The sequence below is a fragment of the Chrysoperla carnea genome, chromosome 1 (assembly GCF_905475395.1).
Source record: "Chrysoperla carnea chromosome 1, inChrCarn1.1, whole genome shotgun sequence".
Lineage (NCBI taxonomy): Eukaryota > Metazoa > Arthropoda > Insecta > Neuroptera > Chrysopidae > Chrysoperla > Chrysoperla carnea.
The window spans coordinates 14,601,175-14,624,057 of record NC_058337.1 but is presented as its reverse complement, the minus strand read 5'-3'; the positions used below and the strand labels follow the sequence as shown (position 1 = coordinate 14,624,057).

Sequence of the window (22,883 nt, the reverse complement as noted above, 5' to 3'; positions counted from 1 at the left end):
AAATGCTCCATTGCTCCAGCCGTTGCCGTCTGTAAAAAAACAAGGTATTGCATGGTACGGTACACTCTAATTCTAATACTATCTGGTGACTATCTTACTTCCTCCTTTACCTAAACCCATTTCTTAAATCATTCAAAATCATTTTAACTTTTATATTATCATAATTTTTGTTTATTTGTCTGTTAACAAGTTTCATGAATGTATGTCCTTAACTGATTCTCAAATTCAGATCTGGCTCTGGACCCATAGTATTTACTTACCTACGTAAATTGTTTTGTATTGAAATATTATTTTTGTTATTCAAAAATGTTGACTGATAATAGTCAACTTTTATTATCTTAATAAACAAAAACAAAAAATATTTTTGAAAACATGTAATATAGGAGTTAAAAATGATTTTTTTTATCTTGAATTTTTTTAATTAAAGATATAAATGTAGTATTTTTGTATTTTCAATAAATAATACAAAATACCTCTAATGAAGTTGATACAAAATAAACACCAAAGCAATGTAAATAATATTAAACCAGTTTAGTACAGACGGCGGAAGCAGAGATTCGGAAACACTGAAAGGCTTATTCATGATATTGTTTATTTCCTATATGTTTTTGCTTTATCATTTCCCAAACCCGCCGTTTTTTTAAAATCTCTGTTAATGAAGTCAAAGGCTACCAGATGGACATTTTTCTTAATTAAGTAGTTTTGGAGATACCGCATCTCAAAATAAAAAAATAAAAAAGGATTTATGGCTTATTAATTCTAAGCAGTACAAATTTAAGAATCAGATGAAACTACCTAGGCAGCATCCAGTACCTATCGAAATAAAAAATTCACTAAAGAAATTTCGTTAGAAGCTATAATTTTGGAGTTATCAAATCACGCATTTTACATTGATGCATTAAAAGTTTAATATTCGATAATTCCAGAAGTAATGTTGAAAATTCCTGAGTTATCGTTTTTACTTTGACAGGTATAGATGTTATCTAAACAGCTTTCATATATCATATTCTTAAGTTTTTCTTAAAATTAGCAACTACAAATTATTAAAAAAAATTTTTTTTAATTAAAATTCGATTTTTCGATTTAAAAACATTGAAAGTAATCTATACCTCGAACAAAGACTTTTTTAGTATCCATAGAAGCCTTGCTCGTGCCTCGACTAGTTTCGATAATATCAGATAATATTATTAATAATGCGTTTTAAATTACTTTTAATTGTGTATTTATTAAACTAGGAGATCCGGGGGTTTAAATATGCAAATCATAGTCGATGCAGGACATTTGATTTTATTTAATGTCAACATTAAACAGTGCAATGTTGCTAAAAATGTAAACTAGTAGGCTCTAATTATTTAAAAAAAAATCATAAATAAGTTAGGGAATAATAATTTAACTTTTCAATTATAAAATATTATTTTTTTAATGATGCATGACTGTTGAGTAGAAAACTTTCAAAATCTAAAATGGAAATATGCGATGAAAAATTTATTAGGCTTCGTATACGTATAGTCATTACCTAATTGTCATTTAGTCAGACAAAACAAATTTTCGAAAATATGTTAAAAGAAAATGCTTTTTAGGTATGGAACCCTAAATTCGCATTTGAAACATAGCTAAGAACAATCTCCATTAAATTAACTTTCAAACAAAACCAAAAAAACCTAATTTGGTTCATCCGTTTAGGCGCTACGATGCCACAGACAGGCAGACAGACACACATAGTGGTCAAACTTATAACACCCCTTTTTTTAGTTCGGGGATTTAAAAAAAATATTGATGTGTACTGATGTAGATGTGAACAACAGGTTGTTACGATGGATCTAATTATAAACGCCAAAGAGAATACCTCTTAACTAGAAAACCAATTAGACAAGTTTATATTATGAGAATCAAGCCCGGATTTATGAATTTGGAGTCCCTAAGCATTTTACTACATATGTCTAAACTAGCGGAATTCTAGTGTTATATGCAGCGTTTTATGGCTACTTATTAATCTGTCTAGATTACTTAAATTAAATTTTAATTCGTCTACTGTTAACTCTTACCTGAAAACGGGACAATTTTGCGTCACGATGTTTTCTCACGGACACAGGAAAATTAATTTCGAAAAAAGGACAGTCTCATTCAAAACGGGACGTATGGTTACATTAGCTAAATATTTGATATACTATTTGTTTTATTACCAAATATTTTTTTTGTAAATATGGCTTTTGGATTTTTGTAGCCTTTAAAAATATTTGCCTACCCTGTCTAAAAACTCTGTACACACCGCTCTGTCCTAGTCTATATTATGAATGCAATGCATAGGCAGTTTTATAATTTTTTTATTATCTAGAATTTTATCATATTAGGAATAATTTAATGTTTGCTGTTCATAAGAATGAAGTTCATAAGTATTCGAATTATCATTTTCTTTGTTTTAAAAAATACATTATTATATTTCTAAAAAAAACGTTTATCATTTATTATATGTAATTATAGAAAATGGCGAAATAAAAGCGAAAATTGGTTAAGAAATTATTTTAATATTTATTATTTGACTTCATGTCAACAAAATACATTTTATCTAAATAATCACCTTTCAACTTTTGATAACAAACAATTTTTTGTTTGCATGTATTACAAAAAAAGTGTTCCATTACCTAATACTTAAATGAATGATCTCTATAATTAATAACCACCTGTTCACAATTCAAACTTTAAAATAAAATCTTCGCCCAATATACGTCTTCTCTTCCTAGACTCCCCCTTCCACTTGAAATCTTTGAATTAAGCCCCCGTTACCAAATATAACGAATATTTTAAAATAGCTACAAAGAATTCAATATATCGTGTTTTTTACAACTTTCCGGATATCTTTTCCAACTTTTATTTTCTCTAAAGCCTAAATTGGCCTATTTCGAACATTTCAAAAATAACCAAATCAATCCATCCTTTCTTAAGTTATTATTATTTTTCCAAAGAGCATATAATTTTTATTTATATACCAGGTTTACCATTTTAAACAATTCATCGAAAAAATTTTTGAACGAAAAGTTTTTGTAAAAGATTAAAGGAGAATTCAAGAAAAATGTTTCGAAGGGACTCATATCGCAACGCAAAAGTCTTTTTGATCTGGACTTGCGAGATTGTGCCAAAATCAGCCCATGCTCATTACTGATAAGAGATAATGGAAAATTTATCCTTTATAAAATAACAAGTAACTTTTGTTGACAACATTTTTTGGTAAATGTTATAATTTCAGCGGAAATTGAAAACAAAAATCTGTCTACAGTTGCATGAAAATGTGTGTGATAATGGTAATAATAAAGTAACGAGATAGAGAAAAACATCAAATGCCTGCCTGTCAAGAAAATATGCATGTCTTCCCGAAAAACCAAATTCAAAACCAATGCAAAAACAATTACAGATTAATTTATGCAATAATTTTTTTTACAAAATGGTGGAAAAATATGGTAAAATGCTTATGCCAGGATTTAAAAGAAGGCAGTTTTAGTTTTCAATGAAGAATTTCAGTACGATTATTATTTCAGAAGATAACATAATTCAAATCCAAAATTGTCAAGTTTTTCTTGGATGCCAATATCTTGGTCCAAAAAGCTCGCACAGGCACTTTTTATAGGCTTTTAATTTTAATTTTGTACGCTTTTACTTTTTCTAGTAAGTACAAGTTTTCATCAGTTTTCAATTGAGTGTTAAAAAAATGTTCTTTTAATACTTCGGTTGAGTATATACGTAATCGTTAGTGTGTAATCGCGTAACTACTGAAGGCCTTTACGCATTGAGGTCAAATTCTCACAATATATTTATTCCGCCAAGATGCTTTTTTGATACTTGCCCCTCCATTTTACTTCCTGCTGCTGTACTTCTTGTGTAGATGCGTGATGCGATTGAGCAAAGGATAAAACCAGACTAAAGGCCACTTTACACTTCTATAAACGAGTAATCTTTAGGAGTGTCTATACCACATTAATATATATTTTATCTTTAAGGGTTTCAATAGAGTTTTTCAAGTGGTGAGGAACACCAAAATACGATCTAAAGGAAGGTCCCCTTTAATTTCTCAACCCGTTTTCTGACCTTCGTTTAAGTCATTTTTATATTTGGTGTCAGGCCATTGGAGATTTTTGTGTGGTGAAGTTTATTTATAAAATTGGAATTGTTAAGCGTAACGGACGGAGAATGCCTAGCATGATTTCATTATTTCACATAATGGGGGTGACTCGCTGACAGACGGTTAATTCCAACGGTAATATGTTCGAGTTCGAGTTACAACACCTCAAAACTGCTACTCCCTGCGGTACTGAAAAATGCAACAAATAAGTTTAACAGATTAGACAACAGTACGCAAATACTGTGGAATGTATAATACATGATATATTAATACAATATAAATTCATTAAAGATTTCAAAACTTTTTTAACGATTCTGATTTGATTCACTTGTTGATCTTTATTATTAATAGTTACAACAAAAATATCTTCTAGTATTTTATTTTAAATTATTTTTAGTCAATAATAAAATTTTAACAAATAGTGAACTGGTTTCAAATTTATTCGTTAATTGTAATAAAAATTTAAATTGTGAAGTCAATTTTTTTCTATAATTAAAATGTTTCAACAACGTAGTATTGTTATTTGTCGATTATTATTGGTATGTAAATTATAACTTAATAACTATTAAACTCATTCCAGAAAATTATAAATAATTAACTTTTCGTTGTATTTTTACAATAATTTCAATTACAACATATATTACGAATTTTGAACTTTAACTTTTACTTAAATTGCTTACTAATACGCAATACCTACTTCTTTTTTAAATCTTACCTACTGGAGCAAAAGTCTTGTTAATTTTTGGGTATTAAGAAATTTGGTCTTCTCCTTGGTCTTACATGCATAGTCTTAGTCTCGATCGTGTATCTAAGAATAATGCAATAGTTTTGATTTTTTACATTCAAGCATAAACGACAACTTTAGCTACATCCACCTTTTTTCTTAACCAAGAATTCAAGAAAAATTTTGGATTTCAAATAACCTGCAACTATTTGAAATTTTTGAATTACAAAGATAGACTCGAAAATTAAAAACAAATTACGACATGCGGCGTTTAGTTTAATTGTTTGACATTTTACGACTTCGACTGAGTAGAAACTTTTGGATAGTTAAATATAATTGCATGGTGATAATATCTATTAAAGGGCGAGGAAGGCATACAATCAAAATTTAAAACTACCAATAAATGTAGCCCCAAGAGCGTCACAAAAAATAATAGACCGTGGGACAGAAAGAGTGCTTTGTTAAATGATTAAAACATACTTGATACTTCGTGGGTGGTTCCTTTTGGCGAGTCTACCAAACTCTCTATGACTTTTTTTGAAAGTACTGAGTTTTCAAATAAGCATGATAACGTTATATTTAAGTTATAGGGCAGAAAAAACCTATCAGAGTATTTGTCGTACACTATTACCACTTGATAACATTCATGCTGCGTTTTTTCATACCGATAGCTTAAATATGCCGTTATATCATATTCAAGATTCACGAAGATTCAAGCATCCTTTCTGTCCCACGGTTTTTTAATTCGAGTACATACATTCAATTACCAAAACCAGTAACAATTGAATAAAAACTTTCCTTGGAAAAACTTTTTTGTATATTTGTATGTCTCCGTTGTAAATGTAAGGGTTGCTAAGTCTGACTGCTTTGACAAAAGTTAATGTCAAAGATAGTAAAAACAGAAACAAAATTTCCTTTTCCGCGATTCCTTCAAACATCAATTAATGCCAACTGCGAAAATACTTCGAAATATAACGGTTTGATAAATGACGTATGGATAAGCCATTCGCCATAAATTTCAAACTAAATTTTAAAATGGTTTGGATTTAAAAAAAAAATCAAATTGTTGTATATCTTAAAACAATTTTTTCTGATAAAAAGTGTAGCCAGAATAAAAAACTGGTCTTATCAATACACGTCATTTGAGACCAAATATACATATATTATAAAGAGTTTAAGACCTTTACTTTTTGTCTAAAATTAGCGAATTAATAATTTTTTAATAAAAACATGTTTTTTATTAAATATTATTATATTCAGTGGACTATCAGCAATGTTTATTACATAATCTGAAAGCAATTCTCAGCAGGAGGTGTAGGGTTCATGATAATATTTTGTAAAGATCACCAATATCTTTATTATTGTTATGATAATGAATTTATTTCTCAACTATGGCTCCCTTTACCCGGGAGTGCATTATACTTATATAGTCACGGAAACGAAGCAATGAAGTTTGAAATAAAAATTTGAATAGTATATGAATGCGGCTTTGTACATTTGATTCTTGAGAGCGTCAGAAAACTTAGTGACCTATATTGATTTTTAAGAAATTAATATGCATTTTTTAATTGCATTTTAGTTTGACCGTAAATACTAAATTCACAATTCGGTTAAGGGTGATGAAAATGATTCCAAACTCGTTACTCGTAGGTTCTTGATGTCACTGAACACGAATATCGTGAATGAATTGGTATCCGAGGTATCTGGTGTCCAGTGTCAACGGTATTCTCCGTCGTCTCTTGGAGTTTTCGGGAAATAATAAAGTCCAAAATAATCAGTCCAAACACGTAACACGGGAGTTTTTTGGGTCGCTGAACAAGAATATCGCGACAGAATTGGCGTCCGAGTTATCATTTTTAGCAAGCTTTTGTTCTATCTCTAGCCGTTTACAATCTTGAGCACGCTATAAAAATATCAGCTTGATATCTCTTTTCGTTTTTGAATGTTCCCAGACAGACGGATGAACAACCGGATATAGACTAATTAGATGATTGTATGACCTTGATTTATATTTCATATACACAGGGTATAAAAATACAGATTGTTTACTAAAAAAAATTTTATTCCTGAAAAAAGAAAAAATGAGCTGTGGTAAACGGCATATGGATACAGAAAATCAAGCTTGCGCGAGCTGCACTTTTGCTTGCGTTGCAGTAACAAAGATGTATAATATAATTACAGTTATGCCATTTCGAATTTTCACATTAAAATTGATCAATAAATACATAATTGAAAACTGGCGAATAGTAATTTTAGTTTACTTCATTATTTCTTTTCATAAACACCCTCAGTGACGGATTTAAGGAAGAAAACCAAGAGGTCAAATTCTATAAATAGAGACGTTTTTTTTTGTCTTTGTAAATGAAATGTGGTATTTTTATTTCGAGGACCCAGTGGGCAAATGCTCGTTGCCACCCCTTAAATTCGCCACTGTCCCCTACTTTTTAAATTTTACGACATTTAAAATTAAAACCAAGTTTTTTTTAAATTTTCTTTACTGGATGCAAAAAGCTACAACTCATTATTAAGCGAAAAAAAACATATTAAAATTTAATGTCATTTTCCTCTTTTTTTCAGAATACACAACAGACCAAAAATGTATTAAATTGTAAATATTCCACAACAAACGATGCTGTGAAAACTGCTTTATACGATTTTCATGTGAAAAACAAAGGAAAAATTGTTAACTTTGGTGGATATCTATTACCAGTACAGTATGCTGACTTGTCAATAACTGGTAGTCATTTACATACACGAAAAAATGCATCAATTTTTGATGTTTCACATATGCTTCAAACAGAAATACAAGGTAAGTAAAATTCGAATTCAGGAGGCAAAATACATACAATAAACTTTTGTAACCCAAGTGAACCTGGAACTATGCTCATCTAAAACTAAAGTAATAACAATATATATTTATGACTGTACCATGTCCTATAATATGGACAAAACAATTTTTAATTTAATGGTACAGGATTTTGTTTTGAATTAATGTTCACAGCTGCAGCGGTACATTTAGTTTCAACCTCCACAAATTTCTACGTTCTCTTAAAACTGTAAAATGGCAAAACGAATCAGTGATTTTTGCAGAATGTGAACTCAATATCAATAGCCGTATATATCAATAATAAAAGCAAAGGTTTTTATTTGTTACTCTTAAAAGTTTCTATTTTACATGAAACCATTGTTGACCATTGGTTTCTTGCCTTCTAATTAGCTTTAGAATGTAGTTTCTGTATCATAGGCAATAAAAAATATCTTAATATCTTTCAAGAAACCGAAAATTGACTCAAGATACGTTATCACCATAATACTTTACCCTTTTATGTTTTTCAGGTGCTGATAGTGTAAATTTAATGGAATCCTTATGTACAGCTGATATTCAGAGTTTAAAAGACGGATCTGGAACATTAACAGTCTACACAAATGATAACGGCGGTATTATTGACGATTTAATTGTAACAAAAGTACAAAATGATCATTTGTATATTGTATCGAATGCTGCACGACGTCGAAATGATATGGAAGTGATTTTGAAAGGACTTGTTAGTATATAAAATTTTCTTAATATCCACTTGTAATAAACGTAACAAACAATATCCATAATTTCGGTGTTATTTAGGGAAAGCAGAACTACCCATAGATCCATGTTAATGGTATACAGATATCCCAATGTCTCTCAGTATCCGCGAATATCCACTATCTGAACTTTTGTATAATTTTTTTGTAGTGTATACGTAATAGAAAAGGTTAAAGACTATCTTCACAAAAAATTTATAAGAATAAGAGCATTTCAAATTAATCAACATCTTGCAGTCTTTGATGATTTAAACATCGCTTTAACTTTTTAGGATTCATGATGTAATTAATCGGAAATTTTTGCCTTTCCACTTTGCCAATGACAAACGGGAGTCTCGTCGATCAGCCAAACATGTCAAAAAAGGATATCAGATGCCTATTGATGCTTGTATCCAGCGGCATTTTTAGCAAGCTCGTTGGCTTCACAATGTCCCTGGGTCCCGGAATCCATACCATGGTTACATTTGTTTGTACCGCCAGCTCATTTAAGGACGTTCGGCAGTAGTCCTGTGCTACCTTTAAAGTTAAGGTAGAAACTGAGCTGAAGAATTTAGGGCTGCTTGGCTGTCAATGTACATATTAATGTCACTGCACATGAGAGTGTTTAGACTTATACATTCACATACCCCGTAAATAGTCATCACTTCCGCTTGAAACACGCGACAGTGATCTGATAGCCGGAATAGTTTCCGTAAATCTTGATTTTCAGAGAAATTTAACGCTTATGGAGATGAAAAAGGGGATGAAAGTTTATCTACAAGCCCGTCATTATTGAAAACACTTTTTAGTCGATTTTAAAAATTATTTTACTTATTAAGTAGCATGGGCTGTATTTTATTTCAAATAATTTAACCCATGGAACTGTGAACGAAAGGGATGATAAGTGAGGACAAGAGAAGTGAAGGCTATATTGCGGTAGATTTTGTTTTAAAATTGCCCAGCAAAGCGGATGCGTAACTGCTAGTTATCAATATAATGAATCTATGTCTGCTTATTTATGATCGTTTTCATCTTACGTTCTTGCAAGCACCTAATTAGCACTTAATTACCAGACTTACTTTGTACCTAATTAAGCATTTGTCCTAGTTTAAAAGAGCCCTGATTTTTAGATCCGTTGTTTTGCAAAATTTGAAGCTTTCGTTTATTAACTAGCCAATTACACGATCCTAACCGAAACTTAAAAAGCAACTAATTGTGTTTCGTTAACATTATTTATTTCATTATTCTTGCATTTCGTTGCAGCACATATTGCTAGCAACAGCAACGAAACTTTGGGTAGTTGCTATGTAAGTTACAGAGCACCTAGTTTCTGACTTTGGTACCTAATAATCACATAAAAAGTACCTAATTTTGGTATTTTTTAAATGCGATTTCTTTTGTGTCGCTGATGTAGCAGAACTTAGAAAATACTTCTGTTAAAAAATTAACTGAGAATAAAAGTCGCATGTTTTTTCTAGGAAAATTATAAAAGAAAATATCCACGTGCAGATATAAAAGTAAAATTCTATGAATGTACTGAGAAGTCGCTATTAGCACTACAAGGCCCTAAAGCGGCTTCAGTTTTACAATCATTAGTTAAAAATTATGATTTAAATTCATTAAATTTTATGGAAAGTGTATTGTGTCAAATTGACGATATTGACTGCAGGTTTGTATGAAATTTTCTTTAGTGTTTTTTGTTTCAAAATTAAATAAGAATTTCTTTTCAAGAGTAACTCGGTGTGGTTACACAGGTGAAGATGGATTTGAAATTTCACTAGCAGCACAAAAGGGAGCTCCACTAGCAGAAAAATTATTGAAAGAAGGTGGTGAAGTGGTTAAATTGGCTGGATTGGGTGCACGTGATTCTCTAAGGTACTTATAATTTCTCATTATGTACTATATAAAATTTTAATATTGACGAAAATCGCCTATGTTCTCAAAAAAAAATTCGAAAGTTAAAAAAAAAAAAAAAACAATATTATAGGAGTTGTTGGCGCCACTGAAATATGTAAATGTTTTTCTCCACCCCATACAACGGTTATTGTTGGCGCAATTTTTATTGCTATTAAATTATGTGAAATATTTATATATTCTTCAATATTCTTCAATATACAGGATTACGCAATAATTATACAGATTTTACTACAAACAATCTATTGTTTTTAAGTGGTCGCATAACACTAATCACTAATCAATATAGTTCCCGCTATATTTTGTTGTTAGGAATTTATAATTCATCAATAGATATATTAAAATACAATCCAATTTTCGTATTTGAATAAAAACACGTAAATCTAGTGAGTGTGGGAATATTTCACGTGAATCTTCTTTGCTCCTCTTTTCAACACTTTCTAATCCTCGTTGGGCTATTTTCATTTGGCCATTTTTATAGAGACGCCAGGATACTACATTCTTATGAAAGTCTTCTAATGAATTCCATAATAAGACAAATTATTATTTTGGGTCAGAAATTCTGAACCATTCAAATACTTCCTTATTCTTCCGTGTTTGAGATCTTCTTGAAATTTCACTTTTATTCATGAAATATTTTAAATCTAGACTAGCTTTCGTTTTGCTCTTTACCACACCAAGTCTTAGCATGCCACTCTTAACAAATTCTCATAGCCACTCTTAACGAACTAGCCGGTTTAGCCACTCTTTCCCGCATTATTCCTCTTTCTCGCACATATATTTTTCTTAAAATTTTGTTTTTTCGTCAGAATAGAACCGATTGGAAAAGTTCTACTTTGGAGAAATCGAATCGTAATCCCGCCATCAAACTTTGGCATTTTATTCTCTATTGTGCTATAATAGTTAATCTCAGGTCCAAGATTAAAAAGATCCAACAAGTGAAAGATTTCACAATGATGTTTTCCTATCACCTAGCTGAAAAATGCAGTAAAATAATCGCAGATAAGACATATCCTTGTCGTCCGTCGATTGAGATTGGGAAAACACCCTTTAACAAGCCATCTATCGTACTTTAGAGGCGTAATTTACTCATACTTACTTTAATTAACCTTCCTTCAGAGCACTAAACATGTGAGTGTTTTCCAATAATAGACGCAAGTCAGTTCATACTCACGACACTTTGCAATTGCTTGTCTCATCACTTAAACTTGTTCTAGCGCCTGCCTTCCCGTCTTAATTAACACTGGCAGAAATTCGCCGATTATATTTACTTTAAAGCCATCGAGCCTTTTAGCTAAAATATTTGAGAGGATTTTATTTTCTACCCCCCCCCCCCCCCGATAGATAAATCTATCGCCTTTTTTAAAGTTAAACATACCGAGAAGGATCACATCATCCACACGTATTAAAATTCTGCAGATAGAAGATTTTCTTTTCTTTAGATTAAATGAAAAAGTAAACTGTAAATAAATACAGTTTAGAATTCGCTTTTATGGATTCTGGTTCGATATTTTTAAATCAAGTTACGCACTGTTAAAGCAAATTCGACATTTCAACTTCTTTAAACATGTTAGTAAAAACTCATTGCATTTGAAAGTTTTTTTTTTGACTTGATTAAGTAATGTTAAAGCATAAAAGTACACTCTAAACAGTGTTGGTAAAGAAACAATAAGTTTGCATTAAATCGTTTAAAAAAAGTTTAAATTCGTTAGTGTCCAATTAACTTTGACAGTACGTTACTTCGTCAAAAAAGCTCGTTTCAGAATGGGTAGAAACGCATGCGACAGAGAATGCATAAGCTTTCGAATGCAAATATTATATTTTTTTCATCCTTCCAAACCCTGGACACAAAGCTATGGAAAGTAATTAAAAAATTGCCTGTCCCCTTTCAAAAACTTCAAACTGTTGAAACTCAAGCATTCATTTGAGTTTTAGATGATACCACTATCATTTTTCTGGGAGATACAGATGTTTGAAATTTAGCAAATATTTGAATTTTTTTAAAAAGGACGATTGTAGAAGTAGGATTTTTAATATCTTATAAATTAATTTTTTATTGTAGATTGGAGGCAGGTTTATGTCTATATGGAAATGATATTGATGAACGAACTACTCCAGTTGAAGCTGGCCTCACATGGCTTGTCGGTAAGTTGATTTTAAGGGTTCCATCATCAAAGATCTCATTTGATCGTATTCTCAAAGCCTTTTCGAGATTGTTCCAATACTTGATGATTAATTAATAATAACTCGAAAATAAAAATTATGATCCCACTACATTTTATCCTAATGAATTGACATTCGTCATAAGTTTGATATGAATATTTTGAATCTCATAAAACTATGTGTCACCATATCAAATTTTGGCAAATTCTTTTAGAGGCCCCTTTTAAACTTCAAATATGGTTTTCCAACCAAGTGCTTAAATAATTAACTTTAGTTAGTTGTTATTTCTGCTTGTTAAAAATTTTAAATATAAATTTTCAGGAAAGAAACGTCGTCAAACCGCAGATTTTCCTGGTGCCGTAATTATATTAAATCAAATTAAAAACAAAAAATTAGTTGAACGAAAACGTATTGGCATTATAAGTCAAAAAGGTCCCCCAGCACGTTCGCATACTGATATTTTCTGTAAAACTGGATTAGACTTTATGAAAATTGGTGCAACAACTAGTGGTAGTCCATCACCGTCATTACCAGGATGTAACATTGCTATGGGCTATGTGGCACGTGATTATGCTCAGCCAGGATTACAAATATTATTATGTGTCCGTGACAAATTTTATCCCGCTGAAATTGTAAAAATGCCATTTGTGAAAACAAACTATTATACCAAAAAATAATATAATGAATTAGGTTAAAAGATTTATTATATATAGGTATTTTGTTTTAATTAGAGTACATTTATTTTTAATCTTTTTATATTAAATATTTTTCTATTAATTAGTTGTTTATTTTTTTTGGGTGAAAAATAGGGTTAATTTTGGTTGATCTTTGGTAGTAACAAAATCCCTATGTATTCCCATCCCTATCCCTATTAAATTATAAATTTTTTTTTAATAGATTCAATATCACGTACTGAATGTAAATGCACAAAATCCTTACAAATTTGGAAGACGGAAATGTTGCCATTATTGTAACCCGCCTTCTTTTGTAAGAATTTTGTGTATTTGCATTCAGAACGTGGTACTGAAACTATTTTTTTTTTAAATAACTCCTGTAATTTAGTGCATTATGCACAAGAGTAGCTTCTCCATTATCTGTATGTATGAAACTAAAATATGATAATTAATCAAAAATACAATTTTATTGATCCGCTAATCGAAATTTCTCTTTTCCCGTAGTTTATTATTCATATAATAAGATTACACGACGTTTTTTTAACTATACAATGTATAAATATTTTAGTTATGACGTTAGGCACAGGCCATCTCAACAAAGAGGCATTGCAGTAAAAAAATATCGAAGGCAATTACAGCGTGTTTAACCCTAACTAGAGGTATACATATGTGGGTAAGATCGTTGGACACTTTTGGGCTAAACTCAAATAGATAAAATGTTCTTAAATATTATTAAGTAATGGTACACGAAAAATAATAAATAAACATCAATTCTACACGAAAATTGTGGAGAAATGATCAAGTGTACGAATCTAACTATTGTTTTGAGTTTTTGGCATGCCCACTTCTCTAGTCGTATAGTATGTAACTTTTTTTATTTTACATTTAAATACTTTTAGTTATTTTTAAATTTCAAATATTTTAATAAAAATTGACGATATTTCCACACAAACTCAATGAAAAGTATAAAAAATGCAAATGATGCACCAAATAAAAGTGCTTTTATTGTTGGAGCAAATTCAGTGAGTCCAACGCTTACAAAACCACCACGTGATGTTTCACATTTGGGTCGTTGCGGTACCCATATTTTAAAGATACGATTTTGTAGTCCATTTTCTCGTTGCCAACGCAATCTTATTGCGAATATATCTCGATATGGTGACCGATATGCCAATGGTATAACCTGCATTGGTAATTGATATAATTCAAGTTCGTCTAAACCACATTTTTCTGCTTCTGTATATGTAGCACTGATTATATCGTATGCAGCGCCCGTGTCAACCTAATGTAAAAATTAAGTTACAAATAATATTAATCTTAACATATAAAGAGCTCTGTTCTGATTGACTGACTGACTGACGGATGAACGCACAGCTTAAACCGCTGATTGTAGAGACCTGAAACTTGGAAGGTGTATTCTTTGTATGACGTAGGCATCCGATAAGAAAGTTTTTCCGAAATTTTACCCCTAAGGGAGTGAAATAGGGGATGCAAGTGTGAAGTGGTGGGGCAGGGAGTGGAATTTATCTCTAAGAAACATGACTATTACGCTATAACTACAATTTTCAAGGTTTTTGTCCTGACTGCGTAATTTAAATAGATCCTTTTCAGTAAAGTCTTGTAATATAAACTTAATCTATATTTTACATACAAAAGCGTTGTTGATATGATTAAATTTTGGTATCGTATACTATTAAATCAGTTTTTATTACATCTGAATATTATACCTGAAAAGCATACATTCCTTGACGAACCAATTCAACTCCTTCTGCTACTTCTAAAAATCCACGTGATCCTTTAGGTAGAACTTTTTGTTGATAGAGTCTCTTAGTAATAGGATCTTGGCTTTCCTGGAAAAAAAATACCCAGTTCTTAGCAAGATGACAAAATTTTTAATTTTAAAATTCATGTAAAAGTTCTACACAAATATATCGCCACCTTACGTCGATGCCACCCATAAACAAACGTAAAGTTTTTTCATCGTCTCTGAAGTGTGTTTGGTTCGTTTACTTCATACAAAAACCTAACATGAACTTCCATTATCTCTATTTACGCACGGCTTTTACACTCCTGCTTACCAAATTTATTTCAAGCAGAAAACAAAAATATAAAATTTAAAAAATGTGTCGGTTCAACCGTGGTTCGACACCACGGTCTCTCTCGGACTATTAAAAATGAGTGTTAATGAGTTCCAACTTTCACTCCCTTCAAGAGGTTTTTATCGATGGTTTACATCCAAGCTGATTCATTTTTAAAAAAACCAGGTATTTTTTTCCTCGGCGTTATATTTTTGAAAAATTTTTTTCTTACCAAAGTTAATTCATTTGTAGGGGGTAATACATCCGTTTTTACTTTGCCACACACAATATATTATACACAGGCCACGTATAGTAATCATGCAAAGAATAATTTTTAGAATTTCCTCAATATTTCATGTTTAACAGACTCCAGATGAAATTTTTCTTTTTTAGATTTCTGTTTATTTGTCGTTTGTGTTGAAAAGGATAGATTTTGAGTTAACGAAGTAACTAATTTTAAGGTCTTTTGGATTCATTTCTTGCTCGTTTTTCATTTTCTCTGTGCGTATCGCACTTATCTGCAGTGTATGTACTAACATTAATATACAATTTAATCCCCCCGTATGTAGTAGTAATACATATGTTAATACTTCCTTGATCTAAATGTCTCTGTGTTGGTGAAATAATTTGATAAATATATATTATTTTTTTGTTTTCTTTATAAATAAACACAACAAAATATTTTTTTTTAGTATTCTCCACCCAATTGAATCAATTTACAATCAATTATTGTTTTATGATAGTCCCCTCTATATTCTAAAGTGACACCTACTATACGTTTAATGAATTTGATTTGTCTGTGAATGGACAAATTTTTCTATTTTTCCCATAGTAAATCTTCTGAATTAGGCTTCAGATCTAAATTTGGTAAAGAGCTTTACCATTTGTCTTGATAAGCTTAATTTACTGGTATAATTTTCTGCTATCAAGAATACTCTGTATAAAAATGTATTAAATCTTACGATTACTTTTACAATGTATCTCTGCATCACAAAATTTGCACCGAGCAAAGGTACCATACTTTTTTCGTTAAGATATATTTGGTGATATGCATGTGATATATACATGTCATAACTATTTTTAACAAACCTTAGAAATTTTAAACCTTAGAAACCTTAGAATTAATACTGATTTAATAAATATGGATAATCAACTAGTGCAAATTTTGTGACGATGACGATCTAACTCTTTTTGTTTGGAGGAATATTGGTAGCTTCCATCGATATCCAATCACACATACTTTCTTATAAAAAATCAATGGTTAAAATTGGTATTTTTTGAATCAGGGAACTTTAAAACATTAACAACGCTTATCGAGTAATTTTCGGCTGGAAAAGATTATATTTATATTAATATAAAAATGCATGAAAATACTTACTGTTATAAACACAACATTATATGTAATATTTTGAATTCCAACACCAAGTGGACTTTCAACCAAATCATCTAATGTCTGAATTTGTGTACTTGGTGTTTGTAACAATGCCACAATTGTTGCTGAATACGATGTAAATAAAAATACTGATGATATAAATAAAAATAACATTGTTATACGAGTTGATAAAGTTGACGGTGATAAAGCGAATCCTAAATAAAATAAAAGTGCTGTTATATTGATCAATAGAACTCAAAGTTCATTTGAAAAAAAATTATTAAACTTTGCCTAAGACATTTATCAAAGCATTATCTGGGATACATTTTTGATCGCATCCTGGCGGGCAAAGCTCTCGGAATATATAGGTGCCTATCCAATATTAATTTTAAATTACAAAAAGTGTTGCTACGATTACAACCCTTGAAATACTTGCTTGGAATAAAAAATTTTCAAATAAAATGATATTATGGCTGGCATAATTCTTTATAATTTCTTTAAATACGATTCTAGCATAAGAATTGGATAATAATTCCTTTTAAGGATGTATAAATACGGTAGTGGGGACACAAATTAAAAAAATTAACGATACAAGAAAAATAAGAATACAACAACAGATTCTTCGATATCTGGCGTATATTTCAAAATATCGAATATTTTGTTTAATTATTCATCTTTCGAAATTTGGCAAATCAAGGCAGGTATCGAAAAATTGTATTGTGATTTTTCGTCTACATTTATTATAAAGATATACTAGAATTCATCATCCAAGTTGAAAATAAGATAAAAATAATTTCAACCTTAAATCTTCTTTATATACGAGTTGAAAATTTGTAAATAGCTTCAACTATTAAGTCTAGCAAGAGATTTAAAAAAAAACGATATAATAAGTTATCTAGAAGATACTTAATTTTCGAAATTTTACTAAACTAGGATTAATTGCGGCCGGAAGGCCACCATAAATTTGTTGATTTTTTTAAACTTGCAAGCTGCAGTGATTTTCAACACTATCTATACATGGTATTGGAACAATTAACTCAGTCAATTGTTAATTTCTTGTTAAATTTGTGTACTTAATCTACACGCAATGAATGTCCTAAGCAAAATTGGGTCTTTGCATGATTTTTTTTTTCTTTATTAAAAACTTATGCATGTAACAAACAGCCGAGGAAAATAACTATAAATATATACTTATTTTTTTTCAAATAACTATAAAAATAACCAAGATAAAAGCAATCAAAGTTTTGTTTTTATCTCATTCTAGCAACACAGAATTTTACAGAGAGTAGCTATGATATATCAAATGCAGCTATGCTATAACATATGGCTGATAGAGTGATAGACACACTGACGTCCTTGTTCTTATCGGATCTCTCTGTTTAATACCCGTCTTTAAAATGCTTATATCATCCATTTCTTGACAAATTTTAATTTCACTTTTTGTCGTCTCGCTTACGGTTTTTTCATATTATGTTAAGAAATTCGAAAAATAAATTTGTGCAAATACACAATTGATTACATTACTTACCTTGTTGGCATACTGCACCTCCGAGAAATGTAATCAAATCAAAACAATTGGTCAATTTAATAATTACTTCTACTCTTTTAACACAATACAGTTGAAAGCTGATAATACAAGCCATTACTAGAATCAATCCACAACAACTAACCCATACGGTTTTGTTGAATGGTAACACATATATGTTGCTGACACTGGATAATGGCGGCTGGCGAAATATCATTCTGGCTCTATAAGTACATTGAATATAACTTCAAAATTTATATTTTCGTTGCAGAATATATCTTCAATTTTATTATAATCTTGAAAAAATAATCAATTATAACACAAACTCTGCCTGCAATTTATTTTTTCTTAATTCAAATTACACACAATTTTAAAAAACTTTTTAAAAGAATCACAGAGTTTTTTGGAGTCACTGATCACGATTTTGAAGTCAGAATTCCGATATGCAACACCCGCACCCGCTTACATAATTCATAATTTTGTCGAATATTTACAGTTGCTTTTTTGAACCAATGTTGAAGACTTCGGAACTATGATCAGCGACCCCAAAATCGTCAGAGAAAAATTTTTTGGCCTATTTTATTGAATATTTACTGAATATGGCTGTTTTGGGCCATTGGGGAAGAATTACTCTAGAAGGGGCTAGTAAATCGGAAGTCTGACTTTGAAGTCTGGATCAGCGACCCCGAAAACCTCTAAATATACTTTTTTGGTCCATTTTGTATTGCAGCAGATGGAATTATCTAAGAAGAATGGAGGGTTTATGGAAATTCTGACTTCAGAATAGTGATCAGCAACCCCGGAAACCCCCGTGTATACGTTTTTGCCCCATTTTGTTGAATATTTTCAAATTTTCAAAATTTTCAAAAATCAACTCGGAAATTAATCTAGGTATAAAAAAATTCTCTTTGAAATGCTAAAATGACGTGACTACTAGTCAAGCAAGTATAATAATAACTGAAAACAGTGATACTGACCAATTTTCGTTGATACTACCACCCTTTTTAATTGAAAAAGCTTGTACATTGCTGTAACGTTGACATTATTAAGGTAGTTTGGCCATTATAATCAAGCCTATAAAAATTTGGTCATATATTCATATACGTGCAATATTTTTGACAACAGTCTTGTTAATGTACATACAATGAGGTATATATGTCACCGTAAGATTGTACTTTCTGTCAGATTGTAAAAACAAACCCGTGTCAATCCGTGCTTCCTCGACCCATACCAACTAAAAATAAAACAATGAGTTGATTTAGTTAATTGGTGTTAAATTCAAATAAACATCTCGTTTCAAAATCGATTGATAAGTTACGTTTTTTTTTTACAAATTAAATACACCGAATTAACACTATATTTTAATTCCATCAAATTCTTAGGAAAAGTGGGTTTATGGCCAAACTACCTTAAACAGATGAAAACTGGTGATATACGTATCAGAGGTATTTTTCATATACATAAAATATGATTTGAAAATTGACGAGAACGAATTTTTAAAATTAATTCAGTATAAATCAATATATGATGAAATAAATGAAGTTACAGTAACACGGAATCAAGGACAATATCAATTAGAAGAGTTATTCATGTAAAACGACACGAACGATTATGTCAGCTTGATTTTAAGAAAAAAATTTTCTAGGATAGATGGTTTAGTGGCTGTACATTTTAAATTTATTTTGGTAATGTTTTGAAAAACGATTTGTGATTTTCGAAAAACACGAAAAGTATCAAAGTGGTAATTTTTTATATGGAATATTCTATATATTATTTTCTTTTCACGTTTACGCGGTGAGCTTATATACGTACGATACTTGAACTTGTTCCGCTGAAAAATCAATATATTTGAATCGATCTCTTCGCATGATTATTCCTTGCATTGCAAAATCAATTTCATTTTTTTGAAATAAGCTCATTAATCCACCATCAAATACTTTACTACCATTTTTTATCCAACCGTATCCATCTGTTATTGAATAAATCGTACTGAAAGTAATATTATAACATGTAATTGTGGTTATGTCGCAGTCAAATGTTAAATTAGCCGTTTAGTTAACAGTCTAGTTTAGTTAAACAACCGTTTAGTTTAATTTTGTGGTTCCAGTCAAAAATTTAATTAAAAAACCATTAGATGTTATATTTTGGACGATTCCAAGTATTTTTTAACCGTTAAAAAATATTTTCCCAAAAGTTCGGTTATATATCGAAAACGGTGAGGTTCGGTGAAAATTGTCATGGGACAAAAAATACTTGGAATCGTCCAAAATATAACATCTTATGGCTTTTTAATTAAATTTTTGACCGGAACCATAAAATTTCACTAAACGGCTGTTAAACTAAAATAGGCTGTTAACTAAACGGTTAACTTAACTATTTGGATGCGACAGTTATTCGCCAACATTTGAAATAAAGAATATTGTTTAATGTCTACATTACCGAAAATTTAAATCTTCTTTCAAAAGTGCCATTTGTGGATATGCTCGTTTTAAAAATGGCTCTATACCTCTTCTACGTAAATCATACACGTAGGTAAATTTTTTTCTGAATTGAATCTAAAACATAGAAATACATATCTAAAACATAAAAATATAATTCTTTGAAGTAAATTTGTTTCGGAATAGTTAAAGTGGAGTAAACATTTCTGGTCTTAATTTTTCCAAGTTCTATCTGAAATAAATTAACCAGGATAGAACTTGAGGTTGAAACTATTAGCAAAGGAAGAAGCACAATGTACTTAAATGATCACAGTGCACTAAGTCCCAAACATTCATTCATTAAACCAGGCCCCACTAGGTAGAAATGATTTTAAGGTTTTTAGTGTTCAACGGTTTTTAGTAACTTCACTTGATATAATGGAGGATGTCTCTTCTTTTAATACATCTTGCAATACTAATCAATCTGTCCAAGATACATAGGTTGGACCATTTTAATATATTATGGCTAATATCTCGTTTTGTAGTTAACCAATCAAAAAAATAGTTTAAACAAAAGTTATTAAGTTTGATAGGGGGCATCAAGTTCTGACATCATTAAGAGATAGAATCACACTTTAAATTAGAAAGTTGATCCTCATAAAAAAAGTAACATTTTTTTATTTAAAACATTTGTTCGAAAATCGTTAGCTTTCGGAGGAAATGCAACTTATAGAACATTATTCAATAGAACATTATTGAATTTAATCGAAAGCAAACATGCCAATTCCAGAAAAATACTAGCCAAATTTGTCAAGGACAAATTGCCTGTATCCATGGCAATTTGTATCCATGGAGAACAATTGCCTGTATCCATGAATTTGACCTGAAATTGCAATTTCAAAGTTTGTCCTTGATCTTCAAATGATTTTGAACATTTACCTCAAAACTAAGTCCAATCTGATATCAGAAAACGAGCTCTAAGCCATAATAGATCAAAATAGTCCATCCTGTAGTATTAACTTCCGCGAAGTAGCAAAAAGATAATTATCTAAAAATACTAGTGCCAAATTGAAAAAAAATATGGTTATATTTACAACATATCCAGCACGAAGTACAACTTTGTGAAAATTACGGCGACGTTCTCCAACAGTTCCAAGATTTGAAAAAATGCTCACCAATCCTTCTCCTGGGTATAAGCCAATAAATAATGTTCTTAATTCAGTTATAGGTGAAATACGATATACATCAAATAAAGCATATGTATTTTTAACGTTTGTAGAATTACAACGATTCGTTTGTGCCCAAATTACTTGGCTATTTGGATATATACTGGCATTTGATAATAATTCATATCCTAAACTGGACAACTTTGAACAGAAAAAGAAAGATATTACATATACCCATTTAAAAAAGAAATGTATCACAAGCACTTAATAACTATCCTGAATAAAACTTGAAATTAAAAATTTTTTAGAGTAAGATAATTGAGAGAATAACACATAAGAGTAAGATAATTGAGTTTTATTCTTCAATAAACATTAAAAACATTTGTTTTTCCTTTAAAAAAATGACTACCCCAAAAGTTTACGAAACAGTTTTTCACTATTTCCTAGAAAATTTGAAGTTTTAGGTTTTGTTGTCAACTTTCCAACCCATTTCTCTCTTTTTCATAGCGATTTTAATGGCTTGGCATACCTGCAAATTGATTTAAACGGTTAAATATTTGTAAGTTGCTTTAGTTTCAAAAAATGCCGTTTTTGGATGAACAATTGATTAGCCCCTTTCCCTTTTTCATATCCATCCCCCTTGCCCTTCCTATGTTCTGTCTAAATTAAGATAAAGGATTAAAATTTTAAATTCAAATTGAGTAAATGTTAAAGAAGTACTTTTGATTGAGTCAAGTCTTTCGTCTCCCATTTCAATAAAAAGCATCTTATAATAACAAGCATTTAATGAGGGAGGAATATGAGCTTTTTCTTATTTAAAAAGTTATGAAACAAATTAGTATTAAATTAATGCCATATACAACAATAATCCGAACGACTCCATAGAGCTCATACAAAAAGTTTCCTAGTGGCAAAAATTTTACACTTTTTTCGGTAATTAAAAATTAATATATTCTATATTAGTAAAGTATTCGTAAGTCATACTTATTAGCTTTGCTTACCTGTTCTTCGCATGTATCACTTTCAGTAAAGACAAAATCATCTTGTAAATTGTTTTGAATAAATAACCAATATTGTAAATCGGTAAATTTATGCAGCGCTCCAGCCTAAAATAGGTATTAGTGTTTTAAACACAACTTTTAAAATAATTTTTACTTTTTAGTATTCTGCTCAATAAA

The 22,883-nt window shown here is 30.3% G+C and overlaps 2 protein-coding genes across 2 annotated transcripts; one reads left to right on the top strand and one right to left on the bottom strand.

The window, feature by feature from the left end:
- Positions 1-4,506: 4,506 nt before the first annotated feature.
- On the top strand, positions 4,507-13,151 carry LOC123304975 (aminomethyltransferase, mitochondrial). Its single transcript, XM_044886547.1, has 7 exons — positions 4,507-4,653; positions 7,416-7,647; positions 8,175-8,383; positions 9,875-10,065; positions 10,128-10,271; positions 12,373-12,455; positions 12,795-13,151. The coding sequence occupies exons 1-7, from the start codon at positions 4,612-4,614 to the stop codon at positions 13,148-13,150; spliced, it is 1,257 nt and encodes a 418-aa protein (XP_044742482.1). The 5' UTR covers positions 4,507-4,611; the 3' UTR covers position 13,151.
- A 168-nt stretch (positions 13,152-13,319) lies between these two features.
- LOC123290815 lies at positions 13,320-19,163 on the bottom strand. The gene is made up of 6 exons (XM_044871147.1): positions 19,100-19,163; positions 18,126-18,346; positions 16,604-16,812; positions 14,875-14,997; positions 14,101-14,429; positions 13,320-13,341 (listed from the first exon to the last, which is right to left on the bottom strand). The coding sequence occupies exons 2-6, from the start codon at positions 18,337-18,339 to the stop codon at positions 13,320-13,322; spliced, it is 897 nt and encodes a 298-aa protein (XP_044727082.1). The 5' UTR covers positions 18,340-18,346; positions 19,100-19,163.
- Between the last annotated feature and the right edge of the window lie 3,720 nt (positions 19,164-22,883).

Bases quoted from the DNA above. Each gene is read 5' to 3' on its own strand.
- LOC123304975 (XM_044886547.1), top strand. From the start codon at position 4,612: ATGTTTCAACAACGTAGTATTGTTATTTGTCGATTATTATTG. The intron at 7,648-8,174 runs GTAAGTAAAATT...TATGTTTTTCAG, and splicing joins GCTTCAAACAGAAATACAAG to GTGCTGATAGTGTAAATTTA. The intron at 8,384-9,874 runs GTTAGTATATAA...TGTTTTTTCTAG, and splicing joins AAGTGATTTTGAAAGGACTT to GAAAATTATAAAAGAAAATA.
- LOC123290815 (XM_044871147.1), bottom strand. From the start codon at position 18,339: ATGATATTTCGCCAGCCGCCATTATCCAGTGTCAGCAACATATATGTG. The intron at 16,813-18,125 runs GTAAGTAATGTA...TATTTTATTTAG, and splicing joins AGGTGCAGTATGCCAACAAG to GATTCGCTTTATCACCGTCA. The intron at 14,430-14,874 runs GTATAATATTCA...TTTTTACATTAG, and splicing joins AAGGAATGTATGCTTTTCAG to GTTGACACGGGCGCTGCATA.